This window comes from Sphaeramia orbicularis, chromosome 9 (genome assembly GCF_902148855.1).
Source record: "Sphaeramia orbicularis chromosome 9, fSphaOr1.1, whole genome shotgun sequence".
NCBI lineage: Eukaryota > Metazoa > Chordata > Actinopteri > Kurtiformes > Apogonidae > Sphaeramia > Sphaeramia orbicularis.
This window is the reverse complement of record NC_043965.1, coordinates 30,598,913-30,614,001: the sequence shown is the minus strand read 5'-3', so window position 1 is coordinate 30,614,001 and position 15,089 is coordinate 30,598,913. Positions and strand designations below refer to the sequence as shown.

Here is a 15,089-nt window from a genome sequence, read left to right as displayed (position 1 = left end):
TGCTATGTCTTGTTTTCTAATACAGCCAATTAACTGGAGGTTTAGTTAGCTTAAGACAAGACTCTGCAGGGGATGTAGCTGTACAATTAATAAAATCCAACTCAAAATCCCTGTTACCTCTGTGGGTCAGATGGAGGCCATTCTGTGCCATGGTTTTGACTGATGAGGCTCACGTTATCATATTTTACTACAGTCCATGTGAAGAGATGTCATATAAAAGCAGGGTCAAAATTACACTGTAATGGCCTATAAGTCACACACAACAAACTCATCAAGTGCAGATGCGTTTTCGTGGTTGCTTTTCCTCTTCAAAAGGTAATTTGTCCACATCAGGATAATAACTGTTGATCCTTTTGTCCTCCTCCTGGATGGAGGTTGTAAACAGTGTTTTCTCATTCACACCAGCAGGCAGCAGTATGGTCCATGGTTAAGCCCCGCCCTCCTGCCCATGCTGCCTAAATGCTTCTAGTGACTCCTTCACTGTTTCCGCGAAAACTTAAATGACTTTAATTAAATCATGGGAAGAATATCTAATCCAATTTCAGACACTGTTGGTTGGGAATAAAATAAGGTTAATCAAAAACACATGGCTATATGATATACGTTTGGAAGGTATAGATAAGTTGTATTGTTATAACCGAGTTATAGAAGTAAAAAAAATATACAAAAGTAAAATGAGTGTGAACCTTGTCATGAGTGAACAAAGTGTGATTAGATGTAAAGTTAGAGCTCTTTTCTCTTCACAGTAGAAGGTATGTGATAATATTACAGACAGCAGCATCGTAATTCTTATCGATCCAAGATATAACTCGTGCTTTTTCCTACGGCCGTGAACTCACCATCCATTGCTCTGCTCCAAGCCGCGCCCGCTTTCCGCACAGTGAGACTGGGGGCTGAGCGACAGACGGACGACAGCCCATCAGCGGAAAAAAACACCATGTGAAGGGAAAAGTATATATAGAGGCACACGGATAGTAAACTTTGACGGTGAGGACTTCAGTCGTCTCACCACCAAACAACACTGTTTTAAAGGCTCGGTGGGAAGCGAATGGACAGAGCCGGAGCGGAGCTGGACAGTCTCACCAACGGTACGACCTCACTGCCCGTTCAGTGTGTGTGTGTGTGTGTGTGTGTGTGTGTGTGTGTGTGTGTGTGTGTGTGTGTGTGTATGTCAGCCGCTGGGGGTGATAACGATTTACTGGGTCTACTTAAACCTATGTCTTTATGTCTTTTATAAGTGTTTCCCTCAAAGGACTGTAAAAAGTTACCACATGTGTCGCTTTGTCTCTGTCCTAGCTAGCCTTTATGTCGTTAACGTCTCATACATTGTTAACTGTCAGTGTAGAAATTAGCTTAAATGTAGTTAGCTCTAAGAACTTTAAGCTAGTATTTCTAATTTAGCGGCTATCCTATGCAATATATTGCCCCCATTGTTCCACTTTTCTTCTGATATTACTGGTTAATACCTGAATTCTTACTCTTCACCTCACAAAAAGCGTGTTATGGAAGTTTTGTGTAGCCAAACAAGTCCATAAATTCTCCCATATTTAGCTAGTTATGTGCCTTGTCTTATGATAATATTGTTTTCCAGTATATATACTAGCTTTACTTGTGTTTATTCAGTACTTAAGTTATCTATGGTTTTCTTGAACAGTCAAAGACCCACAACTATTCTTTTAAATGATTTTTTTCCTCTGCATTTATCACCGTTTATCCTAATATTGTCCTCAACATTTTGCATTTTTAAGTGAATATCAGGTATTTTCCTATATGTGTAGTGTAGATATTCACCAAAGCTCAGGTTATAATGAAGTTTTCATATCAAAACAGAGAAAAAACCTATTCAGCAAAATATATCATTAACTGGACATATAAACAAGCATCTATAACCACTGTCTTTGTCAAACTATATGGGTTTTATTGGTGATTAAATGTTGCAGAACAGTTTCTGAACATCCAAATGGGTCAAATCTGATGCCGCTGAAGAGCACAGAAGCTGCATTCTACATAGATTATTTAAATGTCTTGGTCAAACTTGTGGTCCAAAAATTATTGAACATTTTAGATCAGCAGATACTTTTGGTCCCGGGTATCTGTTAAGGTCTTTGAGAGTTAAATTAAGTTTGCTGTACAACACGTGGGTTTCTCTTTGCTACACTGCCAATATCAATTTCCAAGCTGAATGATGATTGTGTAGATGAGGAATGTGTGATGGTGTGTCCCACTTTGACTCTAGTGTTCTCCCACATCTGTTTGATATTCAGTAGCTCTGAAATTGGGAAAGTATGACAGAGAGGGGAATAGTCAGGCCCTGGTTGTTTGAAAATGCATGTTCAGGAGGTGCAATGTGGCCTTGTGATCACTGTAATTTCCAGATGTTAAATAGCCCCAAGTGACTAAGCCCACAGTTTTTTGTGCTTTTGACAGGTCAGTTAGTAGCAGAGAGGCACAGGAGACCCTTTTATGGTGAAGAATGTGAGTAAAAACCAAGCTGGAGATGGGGTTATAAACATTGATGCTTGGGGGATCAGTCCACCACTGAGTCTGATAATTCAGGTCATAGATGTCTGAACATTCAAAAGAAGATGTAATCCCCATTTGTTTTTCATGGAATTCCAGTTGCTTATTTACTAAAGCCTTTTGTTATTAAGACAATTCTGAAAATTCGAAATCAGAGACACCGTAGAAAGACTATTCAACTGGAGATGCTTAGAATACATTGAAGCCTACATAAATAGTCCTTGTCAGGCAGTCCTTTGCTTTGTTTATGAGTTGAAGAGGTTTGTTGTCCTCTAGGCTGAAATGATGACTAATTAGCTTGACAAGACAATGGTTAGTTGTGTGTATCTGTGAGTTGGTACGGCAATGTATTTGCCTATGTACGTACATATTGTCAGCTGTCAGTTTATTACCTACACCTACCTAGAAGAACCAATGTGGAATAACACAAATCTGCATTAAAATGTACTTTTCATGATGGTTGAACCACTGGGTTTTTACTCATAATATAATTAATTGAAAAAAGTTCCTGGTGTTTTGCTTATATGGAGACACAGAAGCAGGTGGTCATGCCTTTACTGAGTTAGAGAGTATTTTTGTTTGAGAAAAGCGCTGTTGGAGCCCTTTTTTTCTGCAGTGTCATTTCCTTAAGCCCTGTGTGAGCAGGTGTGTGCCTCCATGACCTTTGTGTGTGTCCATGACTTCAGTTTACTTACTTGGGCAGCTTTCTCCATTTGTGTGAAATAAAAGAAGTGCTAGCTACAGCTGCACCATTCTCATACCCCTACGATGGTAATTGGTGCCACCTGTTTTGGCTGTGTTAACATACTTTCAAGAATGCTGCGGTCCATTATTCACAACTTTTTATGATTCACTGGACAAGAACAGTCGATGTCATTCTGTCCAAGTAAAAATAGCCTGAGGATAAGTCAGCCGGTTCAAAGGAAATAGATTGTCTGTTTAATGACTCCCTTGATTGTTACCTGGAGGTCTATGAGTAAAATACTTCAAGGCTTTTTTGTCTTCCCCCAGAATCAGCTTTTTTCCTGCTTTACCTCCTGCAGTTTTTACTTTCATTTTATGTGCTCTTTTAGTGTCTTCTTCCTCCCTTTTAACCTCCTCTGTCTGAGTGTTTCTTCCCTCAGCCCCTTTTTCTGGCTGTCAGCTGTCTTTACAAGAAAAACACAAAGCTTTTAACTGTGTAAACTGTATGAGGAACTGAAAACTTGAAAAGTTATTTTCACAGGAAGTGTGAAACTGTAAATCTATAGATCATTTTAAATCAGTGTATACATTTGCTGAGAGGCAGCAGCATTGTCAGAATTTGTCCAAAATTGCTGAGGATCACAATAGAAGTTCTTTGGGCCTTTGTCAGTGATGATGACTTATCTCACCTCCTCACATCCTTCACATCTTTTTCCATTTTTTCCATCTCAGGTAGCAGACACATATACCATGCCGACAAGTGATGGCCCAACCCGATACCCAGTCTTTGTGGCTCCGCCCAATGGCAACCACCAGAGGTCTCCAGGTTATGTACCTGGGCGAGTGGCTCCGGTCCGCTCACCTCCACCAGCGAAAGCTCCACCACCCCCTCCAATAAAACCTCACGGCCCACCGCCACAGCGACAAACAGCATTTAATTTGTCAGAGGGGACCCAGCAGAGAAGCCGCGCTCAGAGCCTCCAGCAAAGAAAGAACACTCTGATTTGTTGTGGAGTGTCACTGGGGACATTCCTCCTGTCTCTCATTCTCATCTTTAGTCTCTCAAAGCGCAATGTGTTAGATGGTCAGTGTTAAAAACCACTTCACAAATTGCACTTTCTCCATATTTTGTAAATACTCACTACCTTCATGCTGCACTTGTGTATTTTGACACCACATGTGTATTTATATATAACCCTGTGTAATGTAACCGTATTTGATTTGTAACCGACTGGGTCTTTTTGCAGAAAATTGTCCAGACCATGATTCATCCTTAAGCAGCTGGAACCCAGGCCATCAACCAGACAAAGCTGTTGTTGTCAGGAAGGGACACTTATTTAGACTGGAGGCTTCTGCTACCTTTCGTTCCCTTACAATCCAGTCAGGAGGTAAGAACAGCACAATTCACGATTTATGTGGATTTGTGGTTATAGTCATGTTTATTGTTATGTTTTATTTTTGTACTTTTACTGACACTGACAGCATCTTGGTGTGAAGTACCCCTCCATCAGTTGATCAAACCTTAGTTAATGAGTCTAACAGATAAAATACATAAACTGAAAATCAACAGGAAGTGGAGATACTCAGTCACAGACACACATCATCATTTACATGGTGTGTTAATAATTTACTGTATATGTTAGGCTTGAAAATTCAGTGTGGGTTTATTTTTAGGGAGTAAAAGACATCCCCAAGGAAGGAAAATGCAAACTATGTAGGAAATGATTGTTTATTATCTGTCAACATCAGACATATCTTACTATCAAAAATACATAACAGACCTAATGTTGGCCACTAATCTTGGCTGCTCACACTTACATTAGATACCCCAGATGATTTTGTGTTATTAGTTATCGGATATTTAATCTTTTCAAAGGTGCTAATAGGTGGTGCATATGTGTGTGTGAGTTATTACTGTAGCCTTATGTTTCTCTGTAATATAGTGCAGTAGTGTCAACAACAATTCAAACGTTGCTCAGCCCCAGAGTTCAAACCTTTTTACTATATAAATAATTTTATTACTACAACAAATGCTCTTCAATAAGTCAACTAACCACTTGAAATAACACCAAAGTGACTATTAAAATTGGCTGTGAGCTTTCCTACTTTTGTTAATGCATATATTTTGCAAAACTTCATATTTGTCTCTTTTCACCTCTCACAGGCCGGGTCGTTATTGCAGACAATGCTGATGGCTCCAAAAACATAACTGTAAGAACAGGGCACATCCTTATCGAAGATGGTGGTGCTCTTCACATTGGTGCACCCAAATGTCGCTACCGATCACATGTATCTATCATTCTTGTTGGTCGCTCTGACAACAAGGCAGTCCCTGAAGTCCCCAGCCTGGGCCGTAAATTCATTGGCGTCATGGGTGGCGGAACACTTGAGCTACATGGTACTGAGAGAGTTTCCTGGACTCTGCTGACCCGAAGCATACCAGCCACCGGTCTGCCCACAGGGGGTCATGTATTTGAGAAGAACTTTAGCCGAGGTATCAACTTGCGTGTGGTGGACCAAGACACAGCTGATGTCCTTGTTTCTGAACGCTATGACACACATGACTCCCGTAATGACAGTCGGCGGCTCACCCAGCTGCTAAGGTCCCTGCCAACAGGACGCATCGTAACACTGGCTGTCGGAGACTCTGCTGCAAAAAGTCTACTGGATGAAACCAAGAAGACCATTGAGGAGAAACTTGGCAGCAGCTATGTCTATGATCTCAAGTACAGGTAAATAGTCCCATTGCATTAATATAAGCAATGACAGCTGGTTGTCTTAGCTTGGTTTATACCCAGATTTTGCTTCTGGTGAGTTGTGATCCAAAAGTGGGATGTGAACTTGTTCTGAATTTGTCCCAAAGAGTGTCGTAAAAATCTGTTTTTAATGGTTAGATATCCTTTGTTTGACTTTTCTTTCGTGCATGAAAGAAGTCCACCAAGCAACATCATTTACAACAGAAACAACTTCCACAAATGTGTATTGTGCATTGCGTTTACTTTTATTTTACTCTCTTTTTGTAACTGTGTTGTAACTCAGTGACCATGGGAAAATGCCAGTCCTAATGTGAGTGATGTAATGTATTTGAATACTAATTTGATTTTGTCTTCTTTGTTTTAATCATTGTTACGTGTGTGTGTATGTGTGAGTAGTCAGATATGGTGAAACTATGTGAAAAAGTGGGTTTGATACAGATTGTGCCAGCTCTTTGTGGGTTTTGTTATGGTTCTCCATGGTGTGGTGCCTGTTGTAAGTCACTGTGAGTGTTTTGTTGATTCCTGGTCTCCTGGGACTGATAATGACGGTTTATGGGTTTTTTGTTCAGTTGTCTAAGTAAGTCCACCCACTTTGAAGTGTCAGTACTTGGACTGAAATCGATGTTTTCTTTCATGACCATCCTGACTGGAAAAAAATGCTCTTTTTGTCATTTAGGACATTTCTTTGAATCAGGTCTATGTATTCCTCTTCCTCTTTCTCCTGTATTTTTCGCTGAATTGTACTCTGCCAGGAAAGGAAGCGTGTACCGGATAATGGGGTGACGGTCTGAAAGTTTCCAGGATATGTGCAAAATGTGGTAGTTCAGAAGATTTTACATCCCCCATGCTTACTGCCTGAAAGCACAAACACTGGAAATTAGACACATGGTTTAATCCACATGAGTCCATTTAGGCACATACCCAGAAAACTGAATGGTGGTTGAAGACGATTATTTTTTCCGCTTCTGTCACTCAGTAATGTGTATGCACACATCTTTCAATGGAAACTGTTGGTATAGCATTTCACTGTGAGTTATTTGTAGTTTATTTAGGTCCTGGGTTTGTTGAAAAGCCAACTGCTATACCAAATTCTCCTGTGTCACATTTCACCTCTGGGGGCTGGTGCCAAGGCAGTACAGAGGTCTTCATACAAATCTGCTCAAATCCACAGCTTGCTGGTTTAAATGGACCAGAGGATGAAACTTTGCATATGTTTAAAATAATTTGTCAGTGTGTATCCAGTATTTTAATGTCATGCATACTCTACTGATCCATTTTATTTAAGAGGGTCTTTTTTTTTTAAACTCAGCTCTCTGTGGATTTGCATATGGTGTAAGGAAATGCATAGTGCACATTTATGGGAAAGACATGCAATATAATGTCTCATTAAAGTCACACTCTGTTCGGATGAGTGATTTTTGGCTGAAAGAGTGGGGTGGTAGTGGCCTATGTCCTATAACACTGGTCTACATGTTTTACTACGTGTGAGTCATTGATGAAGAAAAATAAAGTCAAAATGCTGGTTGGCTGAAGTCTCCAAGATACAGTCTTGGGTGAAATGTGAAATTCGAGAATTAACGAGAGAATGGGTTTTACGCAAAAGGAATATTTGTCTCAGAGCTACCAGATCTACTTCAAAACACTGTCTGCACATTACAATACATTCACTTTACAGGTTCTATATAGTGGAAGATTTATAAATCTATTATATAAATGTACATAAACCAATATACAGGGTGGGGAAGCAAAATTTACAATGAATATTTAGTTGTTTTTTCTCAGCAGGCACTACGTCAATTGTTTTGAAACCAAACATATATTGATGCCATAGTCTTACCTAACACTATTATCCATACCTTTTCAGAAACTTTTGCCCATATGAGTAATCAGGAAAGCAAACGTCAAAGAGTGTGTGATTTGCTGAATGCACTCGTCACACCAAAGGAGATTTCAAAAATAGTTGGAGTGTCCATAAAGACTGTTTATAATGTAAAGAAGAGAATGAGTATGAGCAAAACTATTACGAGAAAGTCTGGAAGTGGAGGAAGAAACAAAAAATGTACCAAAGCTTTTATTAAAGCTCTCAAATCCAAAATCCTAAAGGATCCAACCAAATCCATGAGAAAAATGGCAATTGAACTTGAGGTAGACAACAAGACCGTTAGAAATGCAGTAAAATATGATTTGAAGTTAAAATCTTACACAAGAACACCAAAACACTTGTTGACAACAGCAACAAATCCAACTTTAGCAATTTTTGGGAATCATGTTTATGGCCGCCTTCTAGCCCAGATCTAAACCCTCTGGATTCTGCTATTTGGGGCGTTTTAGAACATGCTACCAATAGAACATCACACAGCAATGTCGACTTTCTTAAAGATACTATTAAAGAAGAATGGGAGAAGTTGTCCCCCGAATATTTGAGGAACACTTGCACAAGTTTCAGAAAGCGTGTGAAGGCAGTTATTGAGAAAGGAGGACACATAGAATAAAAACATTTTCTATTATGTAAATTTTCTTGTGGCAAATAAATTCTCATGACTTTCAATAAACTAATTGGTCATACACTGTCTTTCAATCCCTGCCTCAAAATATTGTAAATTTTGCTTCCCCACCCTGTATATGCATAATAACGCTTTATCATATACCTTGAAAACATCAGCAAACCAACACTTTTGTCATTTGTTTTCCATTTAATCTTATTTAAATGCTTAGCATTTAGTCCATTTCATCTCTGCAGCAGATAATTTCAAAAAAATTGTAGACCAGTGTAATGATGACGTGTAGATGAGTTTATGAAGTGTAGTGGAGAAATAACAGAGAAATTTAGCTGGAATTTACTAGGAATCCAATTATGGGGGTCATTTTCTGACATTTTTATTAATCTGTGTTGATATAGCAACACCATGCATACCATGGGCACCTGAGGGCATGTTTATGAATCTCTTTAACCATCTGTGATCTCTAATTTGAGTCAGGTTTTTAAGTAAACATTAGCAAACTAAGCCAGATACCTTTCATTTTCTATAGATTAACATCAGTCGGTTCAGCTGTGCTTCCTGGCCGCTGCTTTGTGTCTGCTGACCCTTCTGTCTTTAATCATGGACTCTCAGGAGAGCACTCATGCCCAGATAAACACACATTCACGTCAGCTTCAGTAAATTTGCTATTTCCGGTCAAACAATGAGGTTGTTAAATGGCTAATGAATAAAAAGAGTGAGCACGTCATTATTTGCACTTGTTATTTCCTTTATGTCCTTCTCGCATAGGCTGCATAGTAGCCAGTTTGGACAGAAAGAGACATGTTGATTTTCCTGAGCTGAAAAACCCTCTGAAAGCCACACACTAGGGGCTGTAATGACAGCACAGTGTAGCTCTCCAGATGGATCCTGTTTGTGTTTCTGTGAGGCGCATACACACACTGTTTTTTAGCTGAATTACCCACAAGATTGTTTTCCAAGATCAACAATTTGCAGTTTATTGCTTGTACAATGTTTATATGTGACGTATAACTGTTGGTCCAGTCCAGCACCTAGTTAAATTATACTTAAGGTGTGAGGAAGGGTGAAGGTGAATTGGGGAATTGCCTCTGACATTATTTACCATGTGTGGGGACTGGATGAGCAGTGGTTTAGTGTGAATAATAGGCTTTTGCTGAGTTTTCTTTCCACTTGTCAAAATCTATGACTGCTAACCTGTGGCTTGTGTTACCACATTTCAAACTTGAATTGTTGACCTTGAAAATGATATTGTAATATTTTAAAGAACCATTATTAGTGGTTTTCAAGCATGGGGTTTTCAAAGCTCTATGCTGATCATTTAAAGAACAGAACAGTCGGTGGCCGGTGGTCGGTGTAACAGACCTGATAAAATGCATTACAATTACAAATGCATACAGTTAATAAATTTAAAAAAGAAAGATACAATTTCAGCATCTGCTTTGTCTCTATTTGTGTGAGCAGATCTACTCTTCTCTTGGCTGGTAAAGTAGTTACTGTATATTATATATAAAAAAAAAAAAATTACAAGCCTGGTTAACATTCTTCCAGAGCATACTGCCAAGGCTGCCTGCACTGAAGCTGAGTGTCCCAGCCTCAAGAAATATTTGCCAGTTGCTGTGGAGTAACAAAGTAACCCCAAAAATATAAAAAATGGCCATATTAATCAGTCTCCTACCAACCATGGTACTATTTAGAGTTATGAGCTTATGTTTTCACTGTGTTACAAAGTGAATAGTAACATGGAGTAAGAAGGTCACGATTGGTAGAGACACATTGTTCTTGAGCATTTAAAGGTCATGGTATAGTGTACAACTATTTCTTCAAAATGTGATTACATCATAGCAGATTTCGAGCTTGTTTGCACTTAATCTTGTGCAGGGGGACAAAATGCCAGAATGTCTATATGAGCAAAGAATGATATTTGAAATGTCCAGTGCAGCTTGTTTTAGATCACACACCATTACACTCACACCCAGTCCCTTTTGCCTATCCACACCCTCAAGCTCCTCTGCTTAAACAATTTCAGCCTCTGCTTGTTATTCTCTCAGTATAATCTCATTTAGTAATTTTCTTAACATCCCTGTTTTGTAAGATTGTTTGGCAGCAGAGTAAAATGAGAGGAAAATACTTGAGATTTGAGTAAAGTTTTGGTTACAGCGGTACAGCCTTGATGCTCTGAGCCAATTGAACTCACTCCCTGAAATCCTCCATCTTCATCTGAGATTCTTTAACACAGTCTTTTTTGACTTTTGATTATTGCATAATGTTTTGTCTCTCACCTTGTGCCTGTCTGCTGTGGGCTGACTAGTGGAATCTTTACTTTAATCCAGTGTGTATCCTGAATCACTATCCCTTCTGTAAGATGTTACATAAAACTCATTAATACCTTCACCTTGAGCCTCAATTTTCAAGTATAACTATATCTGGTTCTAGTCTCTGCAACATCCTATCACTTTTAGATCAGCTCATTGGATCGGGTCATTTTTGAATGCACAGAGTTATAATTTGGTAATAAATCCACGTCAAATGATTGCACAGCTTAAACCAGAGTATCTCATTCTCTCAGTCTTTCACATGTTCATAAACACATAGACTGTAAGCTAATGATGCGAGCCATATCAAATATGAAACTAGTGATGTAATAATGATGCACTAATAAGTCTTGACAGAAAGTCTGTGAAACTTATTACTGCTTGGCATCATTTCATTCTGATTTTGATTGTGATGCACTTCATTGCCACTTCTATCATCCAATTGAAATTTTAGCCACAATTGTGTTATTTTCTATTTAATTTTTGTCATGTCTGAAAATGACGCCCTCTCCTCTTTGTTCATCTCCCACTCGCCTCTTCATCTCCCTTGACTCTGCAGACAGGCGTGGGCTTTGGTCTCCGTGGTGGGCGGTGGTAACGCGTCATGCACAGAGGATGTTAGGGAACATGAAAACCACGACACAGGAGGCAGAGCTCTGGCAACACGCAACTTCACCACCGTCAACGGAGTGGGCTTTTCGGTCACTGCCTACAGCGAATGGAAGAGTGGTAAGAAACAGTGGTCTCCAGTCTGTGATGCTGGCTTTCAGTTAATTACAGAAACCCTTTTCCAGTATCAAGGGAGCTGTTCAGGTGAAATGGGCTGTTTTGCTGTGTTTAAAGGAGTGAAAGGTTTTGACAGGGTGAGAAATGAGATTTACCATATGCAGTACACCAGTACTTAACAGATCAATCATTCTCTGGACGACTGTTTTAGTATCCACACTGTTATGACAAATACCAGATCTTACAGCAGATGGACGGGTGTGTGGGAGCCTGGGTGAGCCACTAGTACACTCTCTTAAATATTTTCTTTATTTATTCCTGCTATACTTACCCACACCTTGTCAAATGTACTTTATTCAATTTGTTTGTGAAACAGTAGGATACTATACGTGTTTGTCAATCTAAATATACTTAACCTGCAAAGAGTGTAGGTTGCTATCACCCACAACTAAATACTATTCAGGGATTTTCATACATATATATATATATATATATATATATATATATATATATATATATATTTTTTTTTTTTTTTTTTTTTTAAGCTATTCTTTTTTAATTACGCTTTGGTAAGCAATGACTTATTAGTGACAAACACTGGGGCTAGTAAGGTTTTCCAAATGAAAGCTGAATTTTAATTTGTACATCAAGCAGAGCATTATCTCATTCCCACCCTATCTGTGCCACCAGATAGGGTGGGAATGAAACAGACCAGAACACAACAAAACTTGTTTAATAATAAATGTCCACAAGATCCATACAAAAACAAGGACCCTGGCACCATCTTTCACAGCAGTGAACATCAAGCTTCAGTTTATTGAAGCCTTTTTCGTCCTTTGTGTAGTCCTATTAAATGGGCTTTACTGTATTAAATATCTTGACATAAAGGCAGTGTAAACCTCTTATATTTATCACTATAAGCAGATTATTATTAAAACTGAAATTTTACTTTGTCTTCTGTTTGTAAGTCAGACATTCTGTTTTAATAGTGATAATAAGTGGTTTATAGATATTTTAGCAGCTGTTATGACACATGTAGACCATGATTTTAAAGGTTAGATACTAAAATTACTGACAAGTCTTTAATTCATGTCATGCTACGCTGTGGACCAGATGTTTATGTCCCTAATGCTTGTTTTTTAAAAAGGTGTCCTTCTTTGCTCTCTCAGGTTTTGCCATCTCAGGCTTCCAGGTAGATGCTGCTGACCAGGTTGTGTTGAACCTGCAGGATGAAGTACAAAAGACCTGGCAGCCCGGGGATCAGATTGTAGTTGCAAGTACAGACTATTCCATGCACCAGGCGGAGGAATTTACTTTGCTACCCTGTTCTCACTGCACCAGCAGGCAGGTCCGGATACAAGGTGAGAGAGAGTTGGTAGTGGGTGTGTTTCAAGAGGATGATAATATAGTGTCCTGGGCTGGGCGCCAAAAATAGCCTATTTGTCTTGTCCTTGATTCTCCTGTAGTAAGAATGTTTTGGAATGCGATCCGAGCCTTGTACCGGTGGTACCATGTAAAAATATAACAAGGTTTCTGTGGGTCCTTAAAAAGCCTAAAATTCATATGGAGTGATGGGATATGAGTTAAGCGTGATATTGCATATTAAAACATGTCTTAAAGTTAACCCTTTTGAAATATGCATAAAGTCTGCTTAACCAATAAAGATCCAGGCTTGTCTTGTGGACTTGTGGATCCAGTAGATGAAGACAAATGGGCTGTCATCAGTTTCCACTGTGATCTATCTTGAGGCCTATAGAGATCCCATTTTGGTAAAGTAGAATTCATGCAGCAGTCTGAAAAGAGAATGCTTGTGCAAAACTATGTTTTGACTGTAACCTCATCTGATATTGACCAGTGGCTGCATAGATTTGACTGTTCACCAACATGTTGCTTTCGTTTTGGCCTTCTCTCTATTTATGATGTTCCCTGATCTCATTTGGCTGTTGTTAACAATTGCCAACTCCCTTCCTGGAGAGAAGGGCGTATTGGAGTATTTGTGTGCCTGTTTTTGTGTACTGAACAGCTACAGCCTGAGCTCAAGGGTACTCTCTGCATCACTGACAATCACATTCTTTTGTGATACTTGCGTATGTTGTTTTTATGTCTGATGTGATTGGTTTGTTTATTGGTTGAGTAAGGTTTAATAACGTTTGTGCCTATTAGCATATTTTGTGGTTTGTGGTTAAGAAGTGAAGGCACTTTTTTGGTAAATAAAATACCTTAGCTTATTTTAAATGCCACTATATATTTGTGTCAACTTATTATAAAAGCTGATGTTACAGTGGAAATGTCAGAGAAGAAGAAGCTTAGCCCAAATTCTGTTCTGTTTTCTTTTCCTGTCGTTTTATCCAAATGCGTTTTCCTCTGTGTCCATTTTGACTCATGTCTTTGGATTAAATGAAATGACTGACATCGTATTTATACAAAATAGTGACAGTCGATGATCATTACAATACTTGTCTTTAAAAATGTCATCTTGTCGTAGCAGATGATTAAGATCCTGTCTGTCTGTGCTTCTTAGGAAAGCCACAGTATAACCACACAGGAGAGATCATCGATGGAGTTGACATGCGTGCTGAGGTGGCTCTGCTCTCCAGGAATATTCTCATCGTTGGAGAAATGGAAAACTCCTGCTACGGAAACAACATGTGCCAGTTTTACAACCACGACACCTATGGAGGCCACATCAAGGTGTGTTTTGTGTTTGTGCTTGTGTAATGTTCCACCACAGACCCTTGTTTAAATGGTTGTCTGCATGTTTTAGCATCCAAATGTCTTAAGTAATGCAACTGACAGTTTCCATAATGCAGATATACAGTATCCATATTTTCTATATTAATAAATGTTAAAAGGAAGAATGCTCCCGGTTCAGTTTATGTGTAACTCCTTCTAGATATCCTACTTTCACCCCCATTAGGAATTCATTTGTATGACTGTCACAGTTGTAAAAGACTTTTGTTCAATCTAAACACTCATAGGCACTGAGTTCACTGTTTTGTTAATCATGGTACACTTTCTTTCACATTAGTGGCAAGTGCACAATAACATTCCTGATGCTCTATGTAACTGACCCCCCCATGCTCAACAAAATGAACAATTTTTCTCTTTCCACTGTGACTCTTTCAACCTTCTGTCTCTTAACAAAAACAAATTCATTTATATTACACATTCTGCCATTAAAATCCAACCATGTTGACCTTAAAAAAAAACAGGGTCATCAGAGGTCACTAAACCACCTTTTATTACTGTGCATTACAAACAGTCTATTTTTTGACACTGTTCCAATGTTTTTAAAGATATAAGTGTAAAAGTCGGATGTTGAATTCTTGCCATTGTTCCATTGAATGTATGTGTGGCAGTGAGCTTGTTTGAATGTATTAATGCAAATAGGCGATGTTTTGAAGGAACGTACTGTGGAAATAATGCAGTTAAAGCTTGTTTAGCTGTATATCCAACTGCATTTATGTGTTTGTGTGACAGAGAGAGAGAGAAAGAGAGAGAGAGAGAGAGAGAGAGAAAAGACAAGAAGAGGGAGTTGGTTGGTTTTTATTGTGTGTGTATGTGTGTGTGTGTGTGTGTGTGTGTGTGTG

General features: G+C 38.9%; 1 protein-coding gene across 2 annotated transcripts in view; it reads left to right on the top strand.

Moving 5' to 3' along the window:
• Positions 1 to 892: 892 nt before the first annotated feature.
• cemip2 (cell migration inducing hyaluronidase 2) overlaps positions 893 to 15,089 on the top strand; it is a 29,637-nt gene continuing 15,440 nt past the window's right edge. The window contains exons 1-8 of one of the 2 annotated variants that reach the window (XM_030143901.1): positions 893 to 1,088; positions 2,428 to 2,475; positions 3,937 to 4,288; positions 4,452 to 4,592; positions 5,369 to 5,936; positions 11,333 to 11,502; positions 12,669 to 12,860; positions 14,021 to 14,190. In XM_030143901.1, coding sequence (XP_029999761.1) covers positions 2,464 to 2,475; positions 3,937 to 4,288; positions 4,452 to 4,592; positions 5,369 to 5,936; positions 11,333 to 11,502; positions 12,669 to 12,860; positions 14,021 to 14,190 — 1,605 coding nt within the window. In that variant the 5' untranslated portion in view covers positions 893 to 1,088; positions 2,428 to 2,463. The remainder of the gene's footprint in view (positions 1,089 to 2,427; positions 2,476 to 3,936; positions 4,289 to 4,451; positions 4,593 to 5,368; positions 5,937 to 11,332; positions 11,503 to 12,668; positions 12,861 to 14,020; positions 14,191 to 15,089) is intronic. The other variant, XM_030143902.1, reaches the window with a different exon arrangement.